This window comes from Pocillopora verrucosa, chromosome 10, assembly GCF_036669915.1.
Source record: "Pocillopora verrucosa isolate sample1 chromosome 10, ASM3666991v2, whole genome shotgun sequence".
Taxonomy (NCBI): domain Eukaryota; kingdom Metazoa; phylum Cnidaria; class Anthozoa; order Scleractinia; family Pocilloporidae; genus Pocillopora; species Pocillopora verrucosa.
Window position 1 is genome coordinate 7460129 of NC_089321.1, and position 18485 is coordinate 7478613.

Below are 18485 nucleotides of genomic sequence, written 5' to 3' on the forward strand. Positions count from 1 at the left end.
AAACAACTGTGACGTTTAAGTTTAGTTTCCTGGAATATTTCGCGAGAGCCTGAGTTCTATATGGAAACCAACTGCAGGCCCTGGGAATGAATTGTTTCAATATGGCGGACGATGTAGGGAAAGGATTTTCTCCTTCAGAAACGACTAATGGTGGTGATAATTCTCAATCTGACACATTGGTAGAGACAAGATTAGATCTAGAATCTGTATCGTTGGTTCCTGGTGTCAAACTCCGGCCTGGGGTAGCACCTATCAAGACTCAGTAAGTGTGTTCAAACGTTTTGAATTGCACGTGGCTGCTACAGAAATGGAGCTTGCGTGAAGGTTACACTGTACGCTGTACGCTGTACGCTGTCCATCTATTCCACAAGTTAATTGGTATTTGTGTTTTTTGCTTGCTTTGGTTTGTTTCGTTCTGTGGTAAGCCTTCTCCTTGAAGTAACCATCAGTGTGACCCACAATCTCAGACTGTGTTTAGTCGGAGTTACGCAAGACTTTCTGTATAACCTAACCGTTTTATCTGAATCATTCTTAGTCTTAACGATAAACTGACAAAATGATATGGCTTCACCGACAACCTGGCCACCTACTATTCCTTATTTTCTTTTTAATTTCAAACCTATTGCCTGCCTTGCCCCTCAGTTTTTCTTCTTTTCCTCTCAATTTTTCAAACAGGTATTTAAAGAAGGTTTCAAAAAGTGCTGCAAATAAAGTGAGTTCAGATGAAAGTAAAGCATCATGCAATGAAGCTGAGAAAAAGAGACCTGTTTGTGAAGATGAGAGTGATAACAACAAAGCAGGAGAACCTTCTAAAAAGAAGAAAAAACGTGGAATGAACAAAGCCAGACCTCGGGCAGCAAAACTTGACTTTAGCCAGCAGTTGTGCACAAGTGTAGTCAAGGGAGAGTTGTGTGCATATGGTGAGAATTGTAGATATCTGCATGACATTGAAAAGTATGTGACAGATCATAAGCTGCCTGATATTGGAGAAACCTGTGTGAACTTTGAGAAATATGGAAAATGTATATATGGAATAACATGTAGGTATGGGAAGAAACATATTTCCCAGAATTATGAAAACATTGTAAATGAGGCATTGTACAAAGAGACTGCCCCTTCAATGACAAGGACTGTTTTAAGCAAAGAGCTCACATTTTCATTGAGGAAAAAACAGTATGAGTTTCCCAAAGCAGACATATTCCTGGCACAGCTTGCAAAAGTGAAAGCCGAAGGTAAAGAATACAGTGAACTTGGAAGTTTGCAAAGACCATGTCCCAAAAGTGCAGGAGCCATCACAGACGAAGATGTCATCAAACTTAGACCACAAGAAAAGAAAAAGGCATGTACGGTAACTATTCATTCAATAGGACACATGCTTTGAATATAAGCTGTCACTGAATAACTGTTGGTGGTCCTGTTTTTTCCTCCTTTCAGATCAATTTTGCAGACAAGCTGTATTTGGCACCACTAACAACTGTAAGTTATAATTTCCAACCACTTTATTGTGTGAAGCTGATGGGACTGTATTGGTGTTTAATTTTTCAGTGACACATTGTTAACTATTTGATCATAATGGGTGTATACATGTATAACAGTTCAGCAATCAGTGATAAATGCTGTGAATACCAGTCAGCTCCAAGGGAAAAAAAAAGGAAAATTTTTTCCTGTTTTGACCAGACCCTGGTTAGAATAAACTCTGAGTAGTCTTACTATTTTTTCTCTTACTAGAGTTTTACCCACATTCTCAGGGCAGACTCTGGATGAAGGATAATTTCCAGAGTTCCAACATTTTTAAACCAAAGAGAAGCTCAAACTTTTTAGATTAAAGATTTTTCTTAGAATCCTGCTTTGAAATTTTTGTAAGTTTCCTATTTAGAGAAATATTCAAACCATTGGCTGAATGAAAAGCAATGTTGATAATTAACGTTGGTTGATTTAACTTAATTGTTCCTTGTCAAATTTTGAGGCCTTCTTGTAAGTTACTTTTTTGTACTGTCGTTTCTGACCCTTGCTTTCACAAAAAATCTATTATTAGGACTCTTTGTCCCACACTCTTGATGATACAAAAAACATCTTTCTTTAAATCTATTATGCATGGACTCTGTGCACCTTTTTTTTTCAAACAAATAGAGGCTTGATTTGCAATTCATGTCAGCCCTATTTTACTTGTACTTTGTAGTTAATAGCTCCAGCCAAGAAGATAACTCGATAAGACATCTACCTTTATGTCTTACCTGTATTTAATAACACTGCACTTGCTTGCTAGCTCAGTCGGTAGAGCGCTGCACTGGTATCACAGAGGTCATGGGTTCAAATCCCACATGGGCCTGAATTTTTTTCAGGTCTTATTTCAAGTACTAGTTCAGTAGTGTTCATAGGTGCAAGGATCTTTTATATTTGTTTCTTCACCACAGTACACATATATGATTTTCATATATCCATAATCATTATTTACTGCCCTTGTAGGTTGGTAACCTGCCGTTTCGCAGGGTTTGCAAACAGTTTGGAGCAGATATAACTTGCAGTGAAATGGCCATGTGTACCAAACTACTTCAGGTCAGTCTCTTTGGCTAATAAAATTATTTTACAATGTTATCTCGATTTGCATTCCTAAAGGATTCTTGATTTTGTTTTTAGTTATGTTTTAAGTATATTTATAGTGAGAAAAATGAAGAAACTCAAATTGTCCTTGTAGGGCAGTATGTCAGAATGGGCCTTGCTGAAGCGCCATAGCTCTGAGGACATTTTTGGTGCACAGGTAAGGGACTTATCTTTAGTTTGCAAAGTACTATTATAATTCCTTTTGATTTTTTTTTCCAGTCTGTAGCCTGAAGTTTACCAAAATCCAAATACAGTTACAATAATTTTACGAAAAAACAATTTGTTTATATGATGATTATAGTGAGTAAATATCACTTGTTATATTTTATATTGTTTGTCAGAATACTGAATTTTCTGTTATATATGCAGCTATGTGGTTCATTTCCTGACTCGATGGCAAAATGTGCTGAGCTCCTTCAGAATGATGTCCCTGTTGACTTTGTGGATATCAATATTGGTTGCCCCATTGACTTAGTATTTAAACAGGTATGATGAATTGAGGGGTGCAAACTTTGTGGCTTTTAAGACATGTTGGGAATAAATCTTTGTGTTTTTTATGGATGGGATGAAAAGATGATATTTGCCCTTGGTTCTACAGGGAGCTGGAAGTGCTTTGATGGGCCGCATGGGAAAATTTGAGCAGATTGTCAGAGGAATGAACTATGTAAGTAGATTAGGAAAGCTTTTTATGAAATAAGCACTGATATGTTTTTCTTTTCTGTCAATAAAAAAATGATTTTCGAAGGAAATTCTGGTAGTGTATTGTTAACAAGGAAGTGAATATGTTGCATTTTATTTCACTGTAAGAATAATTGTTATTAAAGATTTACTTATTAATATATAAATTTGCACATTGTTGGCACAATTAAAAAGTTCATAATGATTAATATTGGTGGATGTCTTAAAAGGTCAATCAACATCTTATTTTTTAGTTATGAATGGCAAAACATTATCTTAAGTTATAGACTTTGAAATAAAAGTACTTAGGACTACTTTTATGAGCTTATTAACTTATATAGTGTAGATATCAATTGGTGTATTTTACTTTTCAATTTCATTTTATATATTTTTTTTTTGTCTCCCTTCAAGGTCATGGATATACCTCTGACTGTGAAAATGAGAACTGGCATCAGTGATAAGAAAACTTCATGGAATGCACACAAGCTCATTTCCAATCTTAAGACATGGGGCGTTTCACTGGCAACTGTAAGTAAATTGGAAACAAATTGGCTAAAGACAATCATAATAATTGAGGACAAAGAACATGTAATGGTCTAATCATCATTCAGCATATGCAAACTCATGTTGTGATTAAGAGTTCTGGTTGGTTCACATGTTATGCATTCTTGGTTGGGTAAACTGAGTTTTGAACTCTCAAACTGCTTCTTTCTGCCTCAGGGAAAGGTTTAATGGTTGCATACTGACATCCAGATCAAGAGTTCTGGCTGTTTCACTTCTTATGCATTCTTGGCCAAGTAAACTATTTCGTTCTGTCCTAGCAAAATGATAAATAGTTACCAGCAAGCTGTCATGTAAACCTTAAGTGTAGAGGAGTGGGGAAATAAGTAACCAGATATAAACCATCATCTGAAGAAGTTGCAACACTGCTATTGGCCTAATGCCTGAGAGACAAAAGATTTGAAATTTGGGTGTAATCTGTGCTTGTCAAACCTGTCAGTCAGGGTGTGTGTCAAATCAAAGTTCCAAGCCTTCCAGGAGGGAGTAAGCTGTTCTACAGTTCAGCATAACTATAATTAATGATAATTATTGATGATTCTATTTTTTTCAAATGGAATTGTAATTTGCTGTTAATAGTGTGCTGTGACTGGTTGATATTTATGTTGCTGCTGTGCTCTAGGCTTGAGAAAAACCTTTTCTTTTTTTCTTTTTCTGAAGCTCCATGGACGCTCAAGGGAACAACGATACACAAGACTAGCTGACTGGGAGTACATTAGTGAGTGTGCTAAGGCTGCTGCACCAATGCCTCTCTTTGGTAAGATAATTTTACTTTATTACTTTTTCTCTATCTTTTGAAACAGTTTCAATGTAGGATTTAACTTTTGATATTCAATATTCCGCAAGGTGAAATTATCCTGAGAAACCTTTCGTACATGCATTTAGGAGTGTTAAGAGTGATAAACATATAATTTCTCCTCAAACTATCACCCCTGGATCAAGCATGAAGGTCATGAGAATGAGGGAGATGATCACCAAGTAAAGAAGCTCGTGATTGTCAAACAAATTCTCCTTGTCAGCACCTTAGGAAATGTATAGAGAACAGTATGGAGAATATGCATACTGATGTTAGGGTGTAAAGGGTTAAACAAATTAACTGCAGCATTCATAGCTTTCATCTAGAATTTTTTTTTTTATAATGTACAAGATTTTAAAGTAAGTTACTGATTGTTCTGTTATTTTCAGGAAATGGAGACATCCTTTCCTATGAAGATGCTGTTTTACGAAGAGAGCAAACTGGAGTATCTGGTTTGATGATTGCAAGGTACAATGCCTATTAGTTCCTTGGATTTGTAATATTAAGGAAATTCATATTAATAATAGTATTACTTAGCTTTTTTTATTACTTGATGCAGTGTAATATTTTGTGATGTTTGGTTCAAATGGTTGCATAGTTTTACATACAAGTGAATGTTTTCATGAATTTGTATGGTGATTGATTTGAAAACAATGAAATTCTTACGAGATACTTTGGAATTACCTACAGGAGGGTATTATTTTTAGTATTATTTTGTGTTTAAGTATAAAACGATTTTATTCACCATCATAGAGATGACTATCATCAGATAGTTATTAATCCAAGTAAACATTACTAGATATAGAAGTGTAAGATTCTTACAGTATTTAACCCTTCAAATCTAATGCATGACCAAGAGAGAATTTCTCCTTACAATATCAATACAATATCAAGTAGTCAAGTGATGAGAATTTAAAAAAATCAATTAGAGGATGACTAGTTGATCCAATACCAAATTCTCATAACTAACACCATAAGAATTGTATGACAGACATTGAGGAGAATTACTAAAAGATCATGGAAGTGAAAAGGGTGAAATGATGTAATATTATTAATAATAGATGGCAAGGAGACCCTTTGAATCCACAAGGCTTATAGTTTCAACTTTGTTTTCAGAGGGGCTCTGATTAAACCATGGATATTTACAGAGATAAAAGAAAACAGGTAGGAACTTTCTCGTTAATCAGAGTGGATGTTTATAGTTGATGCTTTTATAAAATGAAAAATTACAGTTAATTTTCTTTCATAATGGCAACCATGTCTTGCAAAGATTGCATGTCTTGAAAATTTCCAGGAGTACAATCTATGTATAGCTGGTGGAGTTTGAAATTTTGATAGCTGTTTAGTATGGTGCTATTGTAGAGTATGCATTTTTCTTATGAACGGTGATTTATTTTTTTTCAGACACTGGGACATATCATCCAATGAACGTTTTGACATGCTGCGGGATTTTGCCAATTTTGGCTTGGAGCACTGGGGATCTGATACAATGGTATGTTTTCCTTAAATTAATTCCAGACATGTATGTTGTTAGTTGTTTTTTACATTCAGGTAAATAATGTGAATATTTGGTCACAACTGGCTACACACTCAGCAACATGTGTAGATGAGGATATTTTGTTATTATTTCCTGTAGGGAGTTGAAAACACAAGGCGGTTTCTTCTTGAGTGGCTTTCATTTCAATGTCGGTAAGTCTGCGCAGATAGTAAATAAATATGCTTACAGCCTAGAAAGTTCAACAAAAAGTTCAAACAGGAATTGACTGCATTTCAAATAATATACAGATTACTCAAAAAGTGTAGCATTCCTCCTAACTTGATAATTTTCTTAGGTATATTCCTACAGGTCTGCTTGAACGGCTCCCACAGCGAATCAATGAAAAACCTCCACCATACTTTGGTCGAAATGATCTGGAAACTTTGTTGTCAAGTGGAAACTCTGCTGATTGGGTTAAAATAAGGTAAAGTAGTACATGCAGAACTGTCTGACCTCTTCAATTTATTCTGGTAATTCCATTGTTTGTATGTTGTGGCAGGTATATATGTTGTTTATAAATAAATGCTTCACCTGTTTACCATTAATTTAATGTGAGGTACAGTAGCCCAACAGTTGGTCTGCTGGACTCTTGGTCAAGAGGTCTGGGTGGGAAACCTGGTGGGGTTTTCATGATGAGTCTTGGGGAAAGACTCTTTACTCCTACCATGCCTCAGTCTCTCCAGCCAGGGGTGCAAAGGGATAGTACAGTCGAACCTTGATCGTCTGGACTCATTGGGACTTGACAAAATAGTCCAGATAATTGAGAGTCCAGATAATCGAGAATATGAATATTAATGAGGAACAACAACTGATTAAATTACAAAAGTGACATTTAATTGTGGAACAAAACACAAATGGACTAGATGATCGTGAATAAACATTCATGACACTGTGTAGCTTGTTTATCTCACATATATACCATGCCAAACAAGCCAATTGCATGTGAAATCTCTCTTAGCAAGAAAGTAACTTTTAGCCCATCAGAACTCATTCAAATGTTCTTCATTAGTCACAATGCATGCAAGCGTTACTTTTGCTTTTTGAAAGCCAAACAAACTTGCATTTACTTCACTTTTCAATGCTCTAGTTTTAAAGAATATGGCTACAGATCTTGATCATGACTAATAAATTTTCATGACAAAACTGGCTTTGGAGAAAAAGTCTGGATAATCAAGAAATCCGGATAATCGAGATCCAGATAATTGAGGTTTGACTGTACTGCATGAACTGCATTTTTTATAACTCTTTGATCCCTGAGAATAAACCCGCATCTAATTTCTCTTGACAACATTGCCCCTGAATTACACATTAAGGTCACAAGAATAAAGGAAATGATTACAAATGAAAGAAGCTCTCGGCTGGGAAACAAATTCTACTTGTCTGGACCTTAGGAATTGCAAAGAGAACATTATAGAGAATATGCACGCAGATGTTAGGATGTAAATGGCTTATTTTAGTTATAATAAGCAAAACCAGCTAAAAGCTGAACTCTAATTGCTTAAATTATTTTTTGTGGGCCTTCTCGTCATTTGAATTTCACAATAAAAAGTTTGTGGTTCACTAGACTGTGTAATTTTGCTGGAAAAGGATACAGAATGCATGATCATCATCACATAATTTTGAAAATAACTTTTAAGATCACAAAAAGCAGTGATATAAAGTTCTTGTAAAGCAATACGTTTTGAAAGACCATCAATGTTAAACTCTGATAAAGAAAGAGAAAGATTGAAATATTATTTAACAAGGATGACTGCATAGGGTAATATACACTGACATGTAGCTTTCTGGGCTGTTTTTGGAGTTGATGCCAATGGTTTTGCTGTTTTCTTCAAATTAAAGAAATGTTAAAATTTTTTTACTACAAATTTTGGAAAGTGATCTGCTAATGTCTGATGAATTATCAGTGCAAAATGATAAGAATCTGATAATTTTTTTCTTTGCATTTTTCTTTCCAGTGAGATGCTCTTAGGTCCTGTCCCTTCTGGATTCTGCTTCATACCCAAGCACAAGTCAAACTCCTACACTGAAACCGAAGGATAGAATAATAGAACTTTTACTTTCTCAATGAAAATCAGCTACAGTAATTGTAGGTTTAAAGATAGTATCCACAAATATTTGAGGGGTGCTTATCATCTTCTTTGTCATGCATTATAACTGCCTGGGGCGCCAGGATTAAAGATCATATCAAAATGTAGATATCTGGTTAAAATGTTCAGCTTTTTCATAAATATTTTTGAAGATCTGGTAGGCATTGATTTTCTTTTATTGTTTTCTTGGAGGAAAAGTTAATGAATGGACTGAAATGTAGTCAATGGTAAAAAAAAATGAAGTGAACACATGGTGTATGGATGTCATCTTCAAAACAGTCCATTATGGTGCTTCCAAATCTTAAATATAATGTATAATGTCTATGATTGGTGGAGTGGAAAAAATGATGAAAGAGCCAAAAACCTGATAAACCCTGGACCCATTCCAATCAAACAGAAACCAAAATTTTGAAGACTTACAAAAATATCCAGACCAAACAGTGATTTATTAATGTTCTCAGCAGCTGTTCGGATCGTTTGTAATGTGGTTGCTTTCTAAAACTGTGAGTAATGGTTCATTTTTCTCCAAAATTGTCAAAATTATGTGTGGTGTATTTTATGAGGCCATTACTGGTCAAGGAAATGATTGTAGTGTTGTACTAGCTTGAATTGTCACAGAAAGTTCCTCCATGACTCAGCGAGTTTTGTACAAGAGCAATAAAACTCGGTCTACGCGCAATAATGGGGTATTGAGTGACTAAGACAATAAAAATGATTAATTGAAATAACTGTGAAAATTTGGAACTGCTTTTTTAATTCATATTTGAATTGTTGAGCCATATTGTGTGCCAAATTCTTTCCTCTTGATAGAATCTGAATTTTATGGCTTTTGCATGTTTGATATTCGTGGGCAAAATGGCACCAATCCACTGTACCAACCCCCTCGATACTAATGTGTCAAATAACTAAGCAATGGATTAGTTTGCATCAGTTATTTTTGCATAAAGGGAGGAAACTTGTCAATTACTTTGAAAGATGTAGCCCAAGGCCTCTTCACGATCTGGTGACAATTCGCGTTTTTAATTTCCTTTACAACGTCGCACAACGCGGAAGTTACATAAGATCTTGGAAAATGAAAGTGTGATATCTCGTCCATTCAATCACAACATATAATATTTTTTCAATAGCCCCATTCCGTAAAAAATTAAAAATATCTACCTTTTTTTGCCATGCCATTCGATTGTAATGGCTAATAGATGACTCTTTCACCAACAAAATCAGAGTCACAGTGACGACTCGAATATGATTGCTTCGCTCATCGGGGCTTCACTCACGTCTATGACGTAACGGTCGCCAAGGTTACAGGGTCTCAATTCCCCGCGCGGGAATTTGTTATTGATATGGAGCCTGTTGGCAATGCTGAGTAACTTGTGATATGGACGCTTTTCTTCTCTTCAGTTTCTAAAGATGTTGATCAATAAGTGAAGCAGTGAATTCAGCTGGTTCTTTTGTCACACAAAGGAAATGGACACAGAAAACGGAGTAAGGTACGATCGAAGCGCCAATTTGTCGACGCGATGCTGTCATCTTCGTCCGCACTGTATTTATTTTATCGGATAAAAATCAGCTATGTTAATTTGAGCTCCTCTCTGTATTTTCAGTGCCGAAAAGTTTACCGCTTCCCTGGCGAAAGCAAGCGAGAAAGCGGTGGCATATCTGGGTAGTGTAGGTAAGCGATCAAAGTTTGGGCTAAGTAGCACTTGCCCTTGCATTATTTTGACGATGTTATTGTCTGTTGTAAGTTTGGATAGTTTTGAAATTTCGTTTATCATCTTAGAATTATGCCACGAACAACCTGCTTGGCGAATCGTAGAAATCTTGTCGTCTTGAGTTTATTGAAAAAACTGTCAGTCTCTTAAATGCAAGATGCACTTTGCATCAACTTAACCCCTCGTGTGTATTTCGTAGACTTTTAGCTTCCTAGCGATACATTTGTTTAAACGTGTCGTTGTCTTGGGGGCTAAATTAAAACTGAAAGGTTTGGTTTAAACTTATGTTTCATTTTGGGTTTCATCTGAGGATGTTTTATCCAGCTGAAAGGAAGCACAGTGAGGAATGTTTTGTTAGTTCGTTAAATACCAAATTGCATTGATTCCCGGAGCATTTCAATAAAAGATTGAATGTCGAAAAATATGACAACACATGTCAATATTGATTAGAGGAAAAAAATTCAAATGAGCCTTCCTCCGAAGAAAATCTTTTTAATCCACTTTTCCTACGAGATTAGGGAAATGAATACACCAACTAAGTTAAGAGTTTTTGATCAAACGAACGATAGTACAAATAAAGTTGAATGTAAATTTCCGCACAAACTGATAGCCGACGGCAACAAAAGGGCGATGAGAAGTCTCAATGAAACATTTGTTTTTGATTTGAATAAATATGACAATGGACGTATTAAGTTGTACGAAACTCGATCTCTTTGCTTTCGCAACAGTTAGTATCAAGGGCTTGTATTGCAAAGATAGCACGAATTTTAGAGTTTTTGAATTGCTCATGTGGAACTTGATATCTTTCGTTTACCATCGTCTAAAATTAGAAACATATATAGCAATTGGAAATGTTGCGTTCTCAAGAAAGCTTTTTATCGGACATACTTGTATTAAAATTGCCACCTTGCTTTTGATTTTCTTTCAAATAATTACATAAAAGCAAAGAAAAAAAATGAGGTCGTTTGAGTAATTTCACAATATTAAGCCAGGTGGGATACCGGTTTATGACCAACATTGTTATTCAAATCTTTGTCACTTGAACAGCTCATTTTAATGGTTCCAAACTAACTCTTTGTTCTAAACAGAATTATTTCTGTTGTTAAGAATAGACTTGTTAAGAATGAAAAAAGAAATCTAGTTTTCAAGAAAGCTTTTAAAAGCTTACATTTGATATGGTTTCTGATGACATAAAAAAATTAGAAATGGGTGTCCTTTCAATTAAAATGTATTTATCACTGTACACTTCTATCCCGTGTGGTTAAATAAATTAAATTATTTCATCTTGTGCAAATTGTACAGACAAACAAGTTAATTCGTCCGTTCATATGACTTTTTTTGGTTGACGCTAAATATAAATTTCTAACCAGTTATAGCATAATTATGTGGTGGGAGAGATCAGTGTCTTTGTGTGTTCTCCTATGCACAAAAAAATGAAACCAGCATCTTTAATGAAACTCCTTTAGTAATAAAAAATTCTTCTTTGTCAATCAGAGTTATGTTTGTTATCCTTTTATGTCTAATATGCATGCATCACTGGGCAGATAGATCTTGAGATTGAATATAAAACAAGACTCAAATGTTGATCAAGGATTTTTTGAGCAATCTGATGGAAAACCTTACATCTGCTAAAATAACCTTCCTCAGCCAGAAAAGGAAGAGTGTGCTATATATTCTTTCTTAATGTGTTTCTTGTTGTCTTTCTCTCATTGTGCAGCCAGTGGGCTGGCATCAAAAGGAGCGGTTTGTTAATATCACAAAGTCTCATTCATTATACTAACTTCAACCTGGTACCATTAGCAAACAACCCACTTCAACATTTGTATGTTTGATGCATTCCTTAGAAGTTAATGATTTTGTGTGCACGGAATGTAGTAATAGCCTTTACCCCAAAGGTTTCTCAACACCCTTTACAACAAAAACCACTAAGTTCATATGTTTTCCAAAGGATTTCAGTTGTGCAAGTGTGTGCTACATTCCCATTGAGTTTGCTGATGATGTGTGTACTGTCAAGCAAAGAAAAATTAAACTTCCTCTCACACATCATACAAAGTACCATACTGATTGACAATTGATTCATACATCAGCTGTGTGTTCATTGACGTATATACAGATATAAAGCATTTGGGAAGTTTAGAGGGCACTCTACAAACTAAAGATGGATCAGCCACTACCAATATCTAGATAGGGTGATAAGAAAGTAATTTACATTTGAAAGCAGTAAGGTTTGTATCATGACAAGGTCACCCTAAGCCTCACCCCTGTTCAAAGGCTTGGCAACCACACACAAAACCCTAAAATGGACTATTTTCTATCTAGGTACTTTTCTCAGTATAGTCACTGTTAAGTATGTTGTCTTAAGTTTTTTTGATGTAGTATAGCATATAACAAAGTTGGAGCATTAATTGCCCTAAAATGAACCTTATCACTCATAACATTTGGGGAAAAAATTGTGACATTATGACATTCATTTTTTTGAAAAGAAAACATGACAAGCTTGCCTACAATAAAGTGATAATATTTAATAATGATATTGTTGTAGTAAGTAAATTATATAAACAAGGGTGAAAAGGAAATATAGACGCAAAAAAGACAGACACAAATCATAAGCATACATTGCATGGTTAAGCTAGTAGAAAGCGGAATTTAACAATTTTAACCCTGGTCATAAGAGTCACCAGCATCTAGTTTATTCTTACAGTATTATACTGCTTAATGATTTATAAAGATCATGAGTCTAAAAGAAAGATCACCACCGTTAGAGGCTTTGATTGTTAATCATGTTTGTCTAGTTCATATCAAAGGAAATGTATAGACATTATGGGGAATGAAGAATATGGTCATTGATGTCTGGGTGTAAAGGGTTAATTTGTGGTCTGGTGTGGAGTGTTGTGGGTTTGAAAATCCATAATAGGGTTACAGCACCCTAAGTTTTACTCTTCACACTGTAATTCCCATATGTGCAAATTCTCCATACTGTTCTGTATACTAAAGTACTGAAAAGGAGAATTTTAACAGGTAACAATTAATAGCTTCTTTAGTTGGTGATCAAACCCTTTATTCTTGTGATTAATGTGAGATTGGAAGGTGTTACTGTAGGAGAAATTAGAAGCCAGTCACTCTTAGAGGTCAATCAAAGGGTTAATCAGTTTTTCTCAACTGAACCTTTATTTTTCTTCACACAGATGATGAGATATGGGAGTCATTGTTGTTTTCTGACTCACTGGTGACTACATCTCAGACTGGCAGAGTAAGTCCATCTTTGTAATATTTTCTATGTTGAATTATTCAAACTAAAACCAATCTACTTCACCACTAGTGTTAATTCCCATCCTTGTTTTAACTTTGATTTGTCGTTCCCTGGTGAAGATCTTTCAAGGATCTTTAAGGATCTTACAAGATCTTCTTGAGGACCTTTGAGGATCCTCTTAAGGATCTTCATGAGGATCTTTGGAAAATCTTTGAAGATCTTTAAAATTATTGTTAAGATCTTCATTTTCTTGCCAAGATCTTCAGGGATCTTCAAAGTTCTTGTCAAGATCTTCAAGGATCTTTTATTTTCTTGCCAAGATCCTTGAGGATCTTGTACAGATCTTTAAAGATCTTGACAAGATCTTTGAAGATTCTTTAAAAATATTTGAAAATTCTTTGAGGATCTTCCAAATTCTTGTTACTATAGATCTTTGAGGATCTCTATTTTCTTGCAAGGATCTTCATGGATCTTTTATAACTTTCCTGCCAAGATCCTGAACAATCTTGTCATCAATCTTCAGAGATCTTGTTGAAAATTTTGAAGATTCTTAAAGATCTTGGCAAGAAATTGAAAGATCTTTGAAGATCTTGGCAACAAAAAGAAAGATACTTGAAGATTTTGACATGCAATTTAAAGATCTTGGCAAGAGATTTGAAGATCCTTAAAGATCTTGACAAGAATGTCAATGATCCTTGAAGATCCTGGCAAGGAAATGGAAGATCGTTGAAGATCTTGGCAAGAATGTTATAGAACCTTCAAAATTTTGACAACAAAATAGGCATACTTAATGATAGGTTTATAGAGTGAAGCATGAACTTTACCACCAAAGATGTTAACTATTGAAGAATGGATCTAGAGGTCTGATTAATGCTCACTTGATGTAAACAACAAGGTGACAATGGGTTAAATGGCTTTTAGTGATATTTACCTTTCTTCTAAACTGACCGATATAATTACTCTGGTTTTATTTTACAACACTCAAATTTCTCTTTTCTCCTATTCAAAGGTTCATTGCTTTTGTCTGTATAACGTTTTGTTATGATAAAAAAACAAACAGGTTTTTTCTTTTATTTAAGATGCAAGATAAGAACTGCAAAGAACAAAAGTGGACAGTCTTTGCTCAATTGTTTCAATAAAGTTGATATAGCTCTGCAAGTTTTGAAGACCATCCATAGACTGAAGTAGAGCAACACCAACACAGACAAATTAGACTTTAAAACATCAGTGTATCTTTGTTTAGAGTGCATGATGTTCTTAATGATAGTTTTAAGTAGACCCTGGCTAGTGGAAACAAAATAGCAGTAATTTTATTTACATGTACAGGTAGTTCCCAATGATATTTGAGGCGGCTTTTCTTCACTCTAGGAAATAGGTGAAATGACAATAACTGTGGAAAACACTATGTGGAGAGGAGAGCCTTGTTATCTTGTTCATGCTAACAGCCATGGGTCTATAGATCAAGTACCTATTGGGACATCAGTAACAGGTTAGCTATTAATCGCGTGTTGGCCCTTTGAACACTAAGAGTGACTAGCATCTAATTGCTCCTTACGATTTCACCCTTGAATCATACATTAAGGTCGCAGGAATGAAGGTAATGATCACCCACGAAAAGAAGCTCTTGATTGTTAAACAAATTCTCCTTGCTAGCACCTTAGGAAATATAGAGAACAGTATGGAGAATATGCTTACTGATGTTAGGGTGGGAAGGGTTAATGGATGGTTGAAAAGGTGATCTTCATGTTCATGTGATATTTACTTTTGTACTGACTCTACAATGTATGGAAACAATTCTACTTCATTACTGTAACTGTTTTGTTTTTGTTACAGCTTATGTTGGAAGATCTCTTCAGACATTTGAACAAACCCATTATGAATATGTCAAGGTAAGGACTTCACAAAACTGTATTCATTATTATTACACAGATGAATTTCTGATAAACATATGAGGCAAATTTAGTGTACAATGGAGTTTTCACTTGGAGATTTTAAACCCATGTGGGTAAGTGGTTTATTTAAAAATAACTGCCCCTTTTTCTGCAATGACTGCAAAATGCTTCCATGTTTTGAATTATATTTTGAACAGAGATTCTTATCATATGGGAAGTATGGTTAAAAAATTGGGGGATATTTTGATCCGACATCTTTGTAATAATAAATTTTGCTTAAATATAAGGAAAGCCAGTTAAGAGCAGTTTGTCAATATGCATCAGTCACTTCACACTGCTGGGGAGAGATTGATCAAGAAACTGTTGATCAAATCAGCTTGCTGTAGACTACTTTTCAAGAGACTTTTTGATATGTTTGTAGATACCAGATAACCCTCTGGATAAAAAGACTCTTATTGTACTGGATGAGGATGGAACATACTCTGTAAAGAAGACTGAATCACAAGGAGATGTAAGTCATCTTTTGAAGTATAACAATAAATAGATAAATGAATAAGTGAAGTAAGATAAAAGGAAAAAAAAGGACATCTCAATCCAAGGTCAGAGAGTCAAAGGAGGATAGAGGGAGAAATGTTTAGTTCTCCACTGTAAGTGGGGTGGAATAAGTCCAAAATTCAAAAGTAGATCAGTTGTGTGTTGGTTACCCTCCTTTTCACTGTGTTTGGCATGCTAGCCTGTTACTCAAAGTTTGTGGGGCATCTTAAGCTATTTCTCCTTGTTCACTATGGCCTTTTTTGACAACTTTGGATTTGCTTGTATGACACTTGATCAAAAGACATCTAGCATTTTAAAGTTCTTGGTACATGCAACTAATACACCATAGACCTCAACAGAGGCTCTGAAGAATCTAGGAATTGAGTTTGTGGCCTTATGATATTTTTCTTTTTGCAGTTGAATTTTGTAAAAACATATTTGGATCAATCCACACATCTTACTTAAAGACAAATTATTCAATCTGTGCCGAAAAATTTTTTACCTGTGTTTTCTGGCTTGCTTTGATAATTTTCATTTCTTGTAGGAAATGCAGAGAACTGACAAATATTTCAAGAAAGAATTATTCCAGGGTTTTATATCTGAAGGTCAGTTTCTATATTCATATGGAGTTTTCATTCATTTCTGTGTTTGTTTCCTCTTTCATTCATGTGACCATTGTCTCTTGACATGCATTATTTACTTATCTGTATTTTTTTGCAGGTTCTAATCTGTTGCTACAGAGAATCATGGTAAAAAGAGGAGTTCCCGAGGACATGACATTTGTTGCATTTGACTCAACAACTAGTCTGTGTACTTCATCTTATGTACGAATCTGCATCACATTGAGTTTTTATATTGTTGTGTTTTTGTTTCGGGAGAAGAAATTTAGCATCTTGCCTTTACTCCCTCACAGAAAATGCTTGGCAAGTCAGAGAGGAGAATTGGTTTGCAACAAGTTCATGCGGTAGGACTGAATCGTACGATTCATTCAGTTGAGGAGTCGCCTACCACTTGGGAATCGTACTTCTTGTCGACAGGGTGAGTTTTAGTGTAACATTTTTCTTTGTTTTAATCAGAGGCATAGCTTAGTGGTTTAAGGTGCTGAGTGTGAAATCTTAAGCTTCCAGGTTCAATTCCCTTATTCTGACCGGAAATTCAATTTGTTTCTCAGTAGTCTCGTGTTCAGCTTCTCCACTGTGTTTTGTTATCAGCCAACTAGGTTGATTTGCCTCCACTAATTTACATTTTCGATAAATTTTTCTCCCATAACTCCAAAAGGCCAGATGTATCTTAGACTCAAAGACACTTTTGGAAAACAATGGAGACTGTGAAACTCATGAAATTTAAGTTGACTGAAAGTTTTTAAAGGCGAGTGTGTTTAGAGAACTCTTTCTTGTAGGCATCTCGCAAGTCGAACACAGCTGGGTTCTGGGGTGACCATGACCTTGTCAAGAATTCCAGAGGAACATCAGATTACAAGTTAGTGTACATGAAACAAGATTATTCGTCTCGTTATTCCAAGTTGTGACTAGCTATTTCGAGTATTTTGTTTGCTTTTTTTTTTTTTTCAGAATTTTGTATTTTTTACAAAGAGAGATGGCGTCAAGAAGTTGTTAAACTGGAAATAAACCCTGAGATCTATTGCGATCGCTGTTTACAGATTATTTTAGTCATAATATTTTTGCAAATTTTTTTAGATACAGACTTATCAGAAGAGACAACAGAAGTTAAACCACTCAAATGGGAAGAAGATATGCAACTATTTTCGCGTTTTTTAGACCGAAAGGTAGGGGTAACTATTTTAGTCTGTTTGTATGTAACTAAGTTGTGGTGAGAGCGTAAACGACTTACGACATATTAAGGAGATACACAGTGTTAGCTTTGCTAAGTTTTGACTCTTTGACTCTCAGTATCTCATAATTAATTCTCCATTTTGTGTGCTGCATATTTCCTATAAAGTTAGGTCTGAGAACATTTTTGCAGAATCATAATGTTCATCTTTAAAAACAGGCTTCAGGACTGTTAGAACTGATTTTTACACCTCTCGTGTGTTTTCAGGCGGAGTTGGCTGACGATCACGCAACCTACATGAGAAGGCATCCAGAGCTGCGGGCTCTCCTTGCCGACTTTCTGCAATTCTTACTGCTTCGAAAACCTGATGACGTCACCGGCTTCGCCTCTGAGTTTTTTGGCGCGTTTTCTACAGCCGCGCCCTCTGTACCTTCATTCGCTCGCTCTTCTCCAGGTCCTGCACGACCTTCCTCTATGCCTTGAGGACTTTGAGATACTTGGCCTCATGCAGTCCTTCCTCGCACCCCCTTCAGACAAGCAGCTTCTGTCAATATTGTACATGATACGAAAAGAGAATTCATATAGTTTAAGTTACAATGTTTTCCTTACCTCATGAAATTTTTATTAGTGTGTTCTCGGTGGTGATTTTAGCAGTTGATCAGCTCAAATATGGGTGAGAAGCGTTAAGTAGTCATTTGTCTCTAATTAAAGGATTCATGGCTCACCAAGTTAGTTTCTTCTTGTTTATTTCGAAAGATAAACCTTTTCAAAAGACGGTGACTGAACAATGTACCCTTTGAGCTTAAAGCTTGCCACATTGTACTTTCCCTTACAGTAGTGTTCCGTAACTCATTTTTGTTCTTCATTTCATGCCTCCACTCAAAATGTGGAAAATAAAAAAAAGGGCGTGAGGGCATCCTCTGCGTATTAAGCCCCCATCCAGTCCTCAGCGATTTCCTTTGAAAACGCGCACTTTTTGATACATGATAAAGTGGCGGCAAATACTATTCCTTAATTTCCACCGGAGATTCGTGAACTTGGGAAAAAGTGAA

General features: G+C 35.5%; 2 protein-coding genes and 1 long non-coding RNA gene across 4 annotated transcripts; 2 read left to right on the plus strand and 1 right to left on the minus strand.

The window, feature by feature from the left end:
* Positions 1 to 91: 91 nt before the first annotated feature.
* On the plus strand, positions 92 to 8985 carry LOC131793424 (tRNA-dihydrouridine(47) synthase [NAD(P)(+)]-like). Of its 2 annotated transcripts, none has more exons than XM_059110839.2 (15): positions 92 to 262; positions 676 to 1348; positions 1435 to 1476; positions 2467 to 2556; positions 2696 to 2758; positions 2971 to 3087; positions 3200 to 3265; positions 3691 to 3807; positions 4498 to 4594; positions 5023 to 5101; positions 5750 to 5797; positions 6038 to 6125; positions 6270 to 6322; positions 6466 to 6594; positions 8126 to 8985. In XM_059110839.2, exons 1-15 carry the CDS (start codon positions 102 to 104, stop codon positions 8208 to 8210), a joined length of 1908 nt encoding a protein of 635 aa, XP_058966822.2. In that variant the 5' UTR covers positions 92 to 101; the 3' UTR covers positions 8211 to 8985. The 2 variants fall into 2 exon arrangements, with proteins under 2 accessions (XP_058966822.2, XP_058966823.2); XM_059110840.2 differs by having other exon boundaries at positions 676 to 1339.
* Positions 6983 to 9516, minus strand: LOC136283841 (uncharacterized). The gene is made up of 2 exons (XR_010718945.1): positions 9416 to 9516; positions 6983 to 8193 (listed from the first exon to the last, which is right to left on the minus strand). It is a non-coding gene; the product is annotated as an uncharacterized lncRNA (long non-coding RNA).
* A 46-nt stretch (positions 9517 to 9562) lies between these two features.
* LOC131793425 (ciliogenesis-associated TTC17-interacting protein) lies at positions 9563 to 18161 on the plus strand. The gene is made up of 12 exons (XM_059110841.2): positions 9563 to 9744; positions 9859 to 9926; positions 13152 to 13216; positions 14585 to 14705; positions 15050 to 15105; positions 15530 to 15619; positions 16187 to 16247; positions 16363 to 16466; positions 16556 to 16680; positions 17042 to 17121; positions 17340 to 17428; positions 17701 to 18161. Exons 1-12 carry the CDS (start codon positions 9722 to 9724, stop codon positions 17914 to 17916), a joined length of 1098 nt encoding a protein of 365 aa, XP_058966824.2. The 5' UTR covers positions 9563 to 9721; the 3' UTR covers positions 17917 to 18161.
* The last annotated feature ends 324 nt before the right edge of the window (positions 18162 to 18485 follow it).

Excerpts from the sequence above, each read along its gene's own strand:
- LOC131793424 (XM_059110839.2), top strand. The coding sequence starts at position 102 with ATGGCGGACGATGTAGGGAAAGGATTTTCTCCTTCAGAAACGACTAAT. Across the intron at positions 1,349-1,434 it reads AAAAGAAAAAGGCATGTACG|ATCAATTTTGCAGACAAGCT; the intron begins GTAACTATTCAT and ends TCCTCCTTTCAG. Across the intron at positions 2,557-2,695 it reads TGTGTACCAAACTACTTCAG|GGCAGTATGTCAGAATGGGC; the intron begins GTCAGTCTCTTT and ends TTGTCCTTGTAG.
- LOC131793425 (XM_059110841.2), top strand. The coding sequence starts at position 9,722 with ATGGACACAGAAAACGGAGTAAG. Across the intron at positions 15,620-16,186 it reads AGACTGAATCACAAGGAGAT|GAAATGCAGAGAACTGACAA; the intron begins GTAAGTCATCTT and ends CATTTCTTGTAG. Across the intron at positions 16,681-17,041 it reads TCGTACTTCTTGTCGACAGG|GCATCTCGCAAGTCGAACAC; the intron begins GTGAGTTTTAGT and ends TCTTTCTTGTAG.